We start from the raw sequence: 9,147 nt of genomic DNA, 5'->3' as shown, positions 1-9,147 counted from the left end.
AGGATTCATGCAGTTTACAGAAAAAAAAAAAAGGTTTCCTAATAGACTGTCACCGTGATGGTTATTTTCATAGTGGACGGCTTTTAACTTCCCCTTTGTTTTGTGGACTGTTCTAGACTGAGAGACACACCGCCCTCTTTCCCAGACATCGCCTGCAGCTGCAGCATTGCCAAGCGTCCATTTGCTGTGAAATTGGGCCAGACTTGACTCGCTCCTTTGAGATATGGCTGCAGCCCTTTTAATAATGAAAAATTGTTTCACTACATCTTAAAACCGTTTTCACGAATGGTGTATCATTTTACATATGCCTAAATTTCTATCCATTTTTTCTCTCCTCACTATGCGTTTTCTCGGTATCAGTTAGTTTTCCTGTTTTTTTTTTTTTAAATTTTTTTGCCCATGTACTAATAGTCTTTACTAGTACTTTATTTTTATTGTGAGCTGTCTCAACTCCTTTAATCAAGATGAAGTGAAGTGTTAGTCACTCAGTTGTGTCTGACTCTTGGCGACTCCATGGACTATAATTTTCCAAGTTCCTCAGTCCATTCGGAGAACTCTCCAGGCAAGAATAATGGAGTGGGGTGCCATTCCCTTCTCCAGGGGATCTTCCCAAACCAGGGATCGAATTTGGGTCTCCTATAGGCAGTTCTTTACTGTCTGAGCCACCAGGGAAGTCCAATCAAGACAAGATGGTATGAACAGTGAATAATAATTGAGAATATTGTATTCTGTAATGGAATCATTTTCTTTTACTTTGAAAAAAATTTTAAAGTCTTTTTTGACACATAAGCCATGTAACGCTTTCTGCATCTGATTCCCACAAAAATCCCAAGAGAGGAAATACTTGAGAAGGAAGCTCGTCAGCAGCCCCTCGAAGGGGTTCAGAATGAGCGTCCCCAACAGGTGCCATCTGGGCACGTGGGTCATCCTGAGCCGAAGGCAGCTGAGACCCTGGGGCCTCAAGAGAAACATCGGCCGCTCCGCCAGTTACTTGGGAAAATGGAGAAGGGGGTCTTTCCAGGAGGACAATCGCCAGGGACCCCTTTTATCTGAGTGGCCGACCTCGACTCACTCACCTGCTCTTCCGCTGTCCCGTGAGTCCCCTCCCCCCCGCGGAAGCCCAGGTCCCTGACCATTTCTTAGCTCGGGAGGGCGTGTGTACTCACTCCTCGTCTTCCCCTTTTGTCTTTGAGCCTCTTGGGTTTGTATGAAGCTGCATTTGTTTCCCTCCTGTTACTCTGTCACACGTTGACTTGACTAGTAGACCGGCTGAGAGAGTCTTTGAGGAGTAGATGAAACCTTTTTCTCACCAACAGCACCATCCTTCTCCTCCCAGAATTCATACCCTCCTTCTCTGAATTCTTTGCCAACATCTTTTTGCCCTGCTGGGACTTGTTAAAGGAGCCAGGCTCTTCAATTTTCCAAAACACAGAACACCATTCCTCCGTAACGTCTCATCTTTCGAATGGTGGATATGCAGCATAGAGTCTCAGAAGTTTGCGTTCACCTAGACATGGCCATCTCTTTGTATTTGTTTTTAAGCATCTCTGCTCTTCAAAATCCCTCATCAGAGAAAAGGAAGGAAATGGCCTTTTATGAAGGACTCTCCAACAAGCAGAAACTGGATGTGACGTTGCTGAGACAGCGGGACCAAGTGTCCAGCAGCTGTGGTTTGCATTTTTGCAGTAAGTCCAATAGAGTCTCATACTGAACGATCGCAAACCACGGCCACGATCTCTCTATAAAAACTGGTTCAGGTGGCAGTTCTGAGAATAAAAAGCTCTGGGAAGTCTTCTGTCCTCTTCTTCCCAATCCCCCATCTTCCAATCCTCTAGGCAATTAAAATAATTATCTTAGAGTTTGTTGGTGTTGGCCTTCTGCAAATTGGAAAGGGGTCTAGGTGAGGTGGTAAGCTTTTTTTTTTTTTAATTAAGGTTGTGATAAAAGAAAAAAATTTAAGAAATTTGTTTATCATACTCAGAAACTGAAACAATTTCATAAAAGTAAGCTTGTTTATTCAGCATTTATACAGAGAAATAGAATCAGGGTAACCTGTAGAGACACTAAGACATTCCCGCGGGCTGGGCTCAGCCACATGCCTCTGCCCACATTATCACTGCACTGATCCAGCACTCACACCTCCTCTCCACCCACAGAGAACCACATCAATGCTTACACGATGGTCTCTACAAATATGACATTGATGCTATAAAAATGAGTGTCTTAGAAAACAAACAGGAACATGGGGGGTTTGGGGCTTCAAGGCTCTTCCGGTGGGAGGAACTTCTGCCTCACTGAGGGTCACGTTCCTCCATTAAATCATCCAGCTCCTGCTCCTTGGAGAGCCCCAGGAATATCTGAAATAGAGACTAAAGACAGGAGTGTCACACTGCTTCTCATGGTGCTCGCGAGTGCCCAGCGTGTGCACATCTTCGGCCTTCATGTTCCGGGGATGGTACGAAAGCGTGAAACAGACCCACCTGCGCCAGGGTGCGCTGGGGCGGCTGTGCTCCTCCAGGTCAAAGCTCTGCCCAACTGAGCAGAGAAGGAGGTTCGTTAGGGGTCCACATAGTTTTACATCCAGATGGTCCCATAAGTCAGCATATAGTACAAACCTCCGGGAGTTTTGTGACGGACAGGGAGGCCTGGCATGCTGCAGTCCATGGGGTCGCAAAGAGTCGGGCACGACTGAGCGACTGATAGACTGAGAGTACAAATCAGTTTTTAAAAAATCTTAAATAAAAAAGTTAAGGTAATTATTGTTCATGGTTTAAGCACAGAACTCAGTTGAAAATATACCAATCCATTCACTTGGGTTTCAGGGCAAAGGGCTGGTATTATGTCTGTGAGCTGCACAGTTATTGAGAGATGCATTTAAGGGATAAATGATGCTGAGAAGGCTTTCTGCCCCTCATGTGACCAGAAAGAGGGAAGAGGTGGACGGAAGATGCCTTCTGGAAAGGGTTGTGTAAGAAGATTATAGAGAAAGATGCTTGTGACCTCTTGCCTGAAACCATGCCAGCATGCCCTCAATTGGATTGAAGACCCTTCTTATTGACCAAAGTAGATTGAGAAGGGTGGTAAGAGCCCGGATCGGTGCCCAGCAGATGGGTGATGTGTCCCCAGCAGTACAAGGCTGGTGCTGGCCACGGTGCCAATTGGGAGAGCTGGGAGGGACCGTGGTCCAGGTGGCCAGTTGCTTGGCTCCCAGGATGGAAGGAGGCTGCGTCATGGACCATGGACGCTACGGGCAGGGGTGGGAGCAGCCACCCAGAACCAGGAGAGTCAGACTTCTTCCTCAGGAAAGCTGGCAAAGCAGCAAAGATAGTCTGTGAGCCGTGACAAGGGAGAGAGAATACCGATGGATCCTGGACATTTCAGAGAAGCAGGGTGCATGGGCTCGGATGGAGCAGGCGTCCGAACCTGGTGGTGCCGGGGGCCATGTGGGCAGCTTTACAGTGTAATGAACACAAGAAGACTGTCTTAGGGGCCAGGCAACAGGTCAGCTTCTAAGGCAATAACATAATACACACGTCCAGATAAAACTTAATTCCAAATACATGTGCATCTGCAGTCCACAAAGAAATACTGATATTCTCCTAAATGCAGGTATTATTGAGTTTTGACTAGTATTGTTTTATTGGCACACACACAGACAAATACATAGAAACACCCCTCAAAGCAAAACTCACTCCCATTGGCCCCCAAACACGCACGCAAGGTTCTCCACCCCCTTGATTTTCTGGTCCTACAATTCAGTCTGAGAGTTTAACTTTTAAATTGAACACAGTCCGTCACATCCCTTTTTTTTGTCATGCTGACGGATTAACTTATGATTTGGAATGATCCGCTCTCCGGGACCTTATTTCAAAGCTTATAGCTCTTACTCTTCTCTCATTTGAAGGAAGCTTGGGCTAAACGTGGAGCATCTTCCACTGGTAGCTCCTAGACCGTCAGAGACAAGAACCTGGGGCCAGAGGAGAGGAGAGGGAGGCGGGTGCGTCTGGGGCCGGTGGAAGCCGGCTGAGCCATCGCTCGGGGCGGGTGGGCCGAGCCAGTGAATGAGTGGGGATCCACAGCAGCAGCAAGAGGCTGAAAACAAGGAGAACGGGGGAAGGAGAGCAGCCTGAGACGGTTCAGGGTCCTTGTTCCCTGGGATGGAGATGAGCCGGTCCTGGTACAGATTTGCCAAGATCACTTTCCGCCTACTTTTCTTTCTTTTTCAAGATTTTTTTTTTTTTTTAAATTGGAGTACTGTTGATTTGGGGCTTCCCGAGGTGAAGAATCCGCCTGCCAATGCAGGAGGCGTGGGTTTGATCCCTGGGTCGGGAAGATCCTCTGGAGGAGGAAGTGGCAACCGACTCCAGTGCTCTTGCCTGGACAATGCCATGGAGAGAGGGGCCTGGCGGGCTAGTCCATGAGGTCACAAGAGAGTCAGAAAGACTTGGAGATTGAACAGCAGTTAGGTGGTTCACGCAGGATGTTATCAGTTCAGTCGCTCAGTCGTGTCCAGCTCTTTGCGACCCCATGAATTGCATCCTCTCCATGACCAACTCCCAGAGCTCACTCTGACCACTGGAAAAACCACAGCCCTGACTCGACGGACCTTTCTTGGCAAAGTAATGTCTCTGCTTTTCAATATGCTGTCTAGGTTGGTCATAACTTTCCTTCCAAGGAGTAAGCGTCTTTTTAATTTCATGGCTGCAATCACCATCTGCAGTGATTTTGGAGCCCCCCCAAAAATAAAATCTGACAGTTTCCACTGTTTCCCCATTTATTTCCCATGAAGTGATGGGACCAGATGCCATGATCTTCGTTTTCTGAATGTTGAGCTTTAAGCCAACTTTTTCACGCTCCTCTTTCACTTTTATCAAGAGGCTTTTAGTTCCTCTTCACTTTCTGCCATAAGGGTGGTGTCATCTGCATATCTGAGGTTATTGATATTTCTCCCAGCAATCTTGATTCCAGCTTGTGCTTCTTCCAGTTCAGTGTTTCTCATGATGTACTCTGCATAGAAGTTAAATAAGCAGGGTGACAATATACAGCCTTGATGTACTCCTTTTTCTGTTTGGAACCAGTCTGTTGTTCCATGTCCAGTTCTAACTGTTGCTTCCTGACCTGCATATAGGTTTCTCAAGAGGCAGGTCAGGTGGTCTGTATTCCCATCTCTTGAAGAATTTTCCACAGTTTATTGTGATCCACACAGTCAAAGGCTTTGGCATAGTCAATGAAGCAGAAATAGATGTTTTTCTGGAACTCTCTTGCTTTTTCGATGATCCAGCGGATATTGGCAATTTGATCTCTGGTTCCTCTGCCTTTTCTAAAACCAGCTTGAACAGCTGGAAGTTCACGGTTCATGTATTGCTGAAGCCTGGCTTGGAGAATTTTGAGCATTACTTTACTAGCGTGTGAGATGAGTGCAATTGTGCGGCAGTTTGAGCATTCTTTGGCATTGCCTTCCTTTGGGATTGGAATGAAAACTAACCTTTTCCAGTCCTGTGGCCACTGCTGAGTTTTCCAAATTTGCTGGCATATTGAGTGCAGCACTTTCACAGCATCATCTTTCAGGATTTGAAATAGCTCACCTGGAATTCCATCACCTCCACTAGCTTTGTTCGTAGTGATGCTTTCTAAGGCTCACTTGAGAGGCAGGTTAAAAAACCAGCACCCTTGGACTTGTGTATAGGTGAATTTGCTGTGAAAATATTCCAAGGACTCTACCTAAAATTGCCTGCAAAGGGCAGCATTGTTCTTCCAGAGGTCTGCACCGCCATCCACAGGGCAGGAATTAGCCACAGGTCACAGCTCTAGCGCACCCAACCTTGAGCAGAAAGACAGAGAATATGTGTGAGCAGTGTGGTGATTAGCTAGCAGATTTGTTCCTTCATTTCATTGCAGCATCCCCCCGATGCTTTGTGCGTAATAATAATATCGCACCTTTCTATAGCCCTGATCAACCAATGCCACACAATTATGTCCTATTGAGCCTCTCCTGCAAACAGCAGGACTTGACTGCTCCCGAAGGGTATTCAGTGCAGGAAGACACAGTGTGTCTCAGCGGAATTTTAGCAAGTAAAGAGAATCTGGAACAGGCCTCAGTTTTCTGGGAAACATGCCAGGGATGGAACTTGAAAACATGAGTCAAGGCTTCGGAGCAGGGAGCCAGCAGCCTGCCCTCGACGTGACCCTGAAGTCCCGAACCTGGAGTGACCAGTCCCTCTCCTGCGTGGGTCACATTGGCCACAGAGAGAAACCGCGTGGCCGCCGCAACCTCTCCCCTCGGCTGGGAGCAGACTGGCTGCCGCCCGGAGCACTCATCCTGTTGGTTACGAGCAGGATGATGCGCCGGTCAGTGCCGTTTCCTGGAGGCAAAGCTCAGAGGAGAGATGCGGAGCGGTGCTGACAGGAGGCACGCTGGCCAGGGCCTGCCAGGGGGAGAATCTGCCTGCAGTGGCTGGATGAGCTGAGCGGCAGTCTAGACAGAAGCGGACCGGAGCTCACCCAAACCCATGTCCATCGAGTCGGTGATGCCATCCAACCATCTCATCCTCTGTCGTCCCCTTCTCCTCCCACCCTCAATCTTTCCCAGCATCAGGGTCTTTTCAAATGAGTCAGCTCTTCACATCAGGTGGCCAAACTATTGGAGTTTCTACTTCAGCATCAGTTCTTTCAATGAACACCCAGGACTGATCTCCTTTAGGATGGACTGGTTGGACCTCCTTGCAGTCCAAGGGACTCTCAAGAGTCTTCTCCAACACCACAGTTCAAAAGCATCAATTTTTCGGTGCTCAGCTTCCTTTTAGTCCAACTCTCACATCCATACATCACCGCTGGAAAAACCACAGCCTTGACGAGATGGACCTTTGCTGGCAGGGCCTTTGTGGTCCCTCTTCTTAGAGAAACACAAGTGTCCTCAGATTAGGGCCCCACCTGACAACCTCGCTTATCTCTTTACAGGCCCCACCTCCAAACACAGGCACCCTGGAGAATGGATCTGTGAGTTTGCGGGGAACACAGCTCAGCACACGACCGGAAACAGTAAGGAGAGCAACAGCAGCAACGACTCAGCTGAGTAAGGATGGACCAGAGAACCGCGCCGATTGCAAAGTGTTTATAGGATGGACAGGCCACAGCATATGCAGACAGAAGAAAGCGGTACCTATGACGTTCTAGCACTGTGCAGTAGACCCTCACATCACAAGCAACGGAGAACAAAAACATGCTTCAAAATGATCAGCTCAGTTCAGCTGCTCAGTCGTGGCCGACTCTTTGTGACCCCACGGACTGCAGCATGCCAGGCCTGCCTGTCCATCAGCAACTCCCGGAGTTTATTCAAACTCATGCCCATCGAATTGGTGATGCTATCCAGCCATCTCATCCTCTGTCATCCCCTTCTCCTCCCACCTTCAATCTTTCCCACATCAGGGTCTTTTTAAATGGGTCAGTTCTTCACATCAGGTGACCTAAGTATTGGAGTTTCAGCTTCAGCATCAGTCCTTCCAATGAACATTCTGATGACTGATTTCCTTTAGGATGGACTGGTTGGATCTCCTTGCAGTCCAAGGGACTCTCAAGAGTCTTCTCCAACACCACAGTTCAAAAGCATCAATTCTTCAGCACTCAGCTTTCTTCACAGTCCAACTCTCACATCCATACATGACTACTGGAAAAACTATAGCCTTGACAAGACGGACCTTTGTTGGCAAAGTAATGTCTCTACTTTTTAATATGCGGTCTAGGTTGGTCATAACTTTTCTCCCAACAAGTGTCTTTTTAATTTCATGGCTGCAGTCACCATCTGCAGTGATTTTGGAGCCTCCAAGAATAATATTGCTTTATGCCATAAGGGTGGTGTCATCTGCATATCTGATGTTATTGATATTTCTCCCCCCAGTCTTGATTCCAGCTTGTGCTTCTTCCAGCCCAGTGTTTTCATGATGTACTCTGCATATAAGTTAAATAAGCAGGGTGACAATATACAGCCTTGACGTACCCCTTTCCCAATTTGGAACCAGTCTGTTGTTCCATGTCCAGTTCTAACTGTTGCTTCCTGATCTGCATACAGATTTCTCAAGAGGCAGGTCAGGTGGTCTGGTATTCCCATCTCTTTCAGAATTTTCCACAGTTTGTTGTGATTCAAAATTGTAAGATGTGTTTTTAAAAAACTTTCCTCGACTTTAACGTTCAGTTTCTCAGTACGACCATTTTAATGGGTTCCACGTTTCCTGTATCATCACGACAGATGAAGCATGACTGTACAGTCTGAAATCTGAGAAGTGACGGGAAACAGAGGAGAGCAAATTAAGAACAGGTGAGAAAGGAACGGAAAGAGCAAGACTGCGCTGCCGTGAAACGGTCAGATTCCGCCTCCCTGCAGCAAACGGCCAGCGTCCTGTCTCACTTTGTCTTTGTGGTTGTTCAGTCATTGTTTAGTCTTGCCCAACTCTTGTGATCCTATGCAGCCCGCCAGGCTCCTCTGTCCATGGGCTTTCCCAGGCAAGAATCCTGGAGTGGGCTGCCATGCCCTTCTCCAGGGGATCCTCCCGACCCAGGGATCAAACCTGTGTCTCCTGCATAGGCAGAAAAAATCTTTACCATTTAGCCACCTGCCTACTTAAAAAGATGAGAAAATAGTTAAGATTTTAAAGGTCAGAGAAAGAAAATTATTTTCTGCATCATTCTCAGAAACATAAAAATTCCATAATCAGGTGCATTTTAAAATCTGCTGCTGTATGAAACACTGGGTTCAGTTGCTGTTTCGGAGGCTGCCTGGTCCGCTGAGCCTCAGTGCTCTGACCTTACTCCTTAGTCCTACTATCCAGCATGTTATTGAGAGAAGTGATGATGTGAGTTTCAAAAGCATTTTGAAATCATATCTGAGCCAAGGTATATTGACGCTATAAAATGTTGTCTTAAAAATCGCGGATTTGGGCTTTAAGGCTCTTCCTGCAGGAGCTTCCACTTCACGGACAGATCAACTTCCTCATCAGAATTGTCCCACTCCTGCTCCTTGCAGAGTTCCAGGAACACCTGCAACAGAGGAAGGAATAAAGAGATGGGGTGACCACTGCTTCCTGTAGCCCCACGTGAGTGCAGAGTGTGTGCACATGGATCTTTATATTCCGTGAAGAGCAAAGTGTTAGTCAC

The 9,147-nt window shown here is 47.2% G+C and overlaps 1 protein-coding gene across 2 annotated transcripts in view; it reads right to left on the bottom strand.

Moving 5' to 3' along the window:
- Window positions 1-1,993: 1,993 nt before the first annotated feature.
- Window positions 1,994-9,147, bottom strand: part of LOC101115808 (ATP-binding cassette sub-family A member 9) — a 60,316-nt gene continuing 53,162 nt past the window's right edge. Inside the window, exons 39-40 of one of the 2 annotated variants that reach the window (XR_009595429.1) lie at window positions 5,938-9,030; window positions 1,994-5,821 (exon numbers count right to left, since the gene is read on the bottom strand). Coding sequence is in view for 1 of the 2 variants with exons in the window: in XM_027974000.3 (XP_027829801.2) it covers window positions 8,935-9,030 (96 nt within the window). In the remaining variant the exon portion in view is untranslated. Of the gene's footprint in view, window positions 9,031-9,147 lie in introns of both variants that reach the window. The other variant, XM_027974000.3, reaches the window with a different exon arrangement.

This window comes from Ovis aries, chromosome 11 (genome assembly GCF_016772045.2).
Source record: "Ovis aries strain OAR_USU_Benz2616 breed Rambouillet chromosome 11, ARS-UI_Ramb_v3.0, whole genome shotgun sequence".
In the NCBI taxonomy this organism is placed as follows: Eukaryota; Metazoa; Chordata; class Mammalia; order Artiodactyla; family Bovidae; genus Ovis; species Ovis aries.
This window is presented reverse-complemented; position numbering and strand designations above follow the sequence as displayed.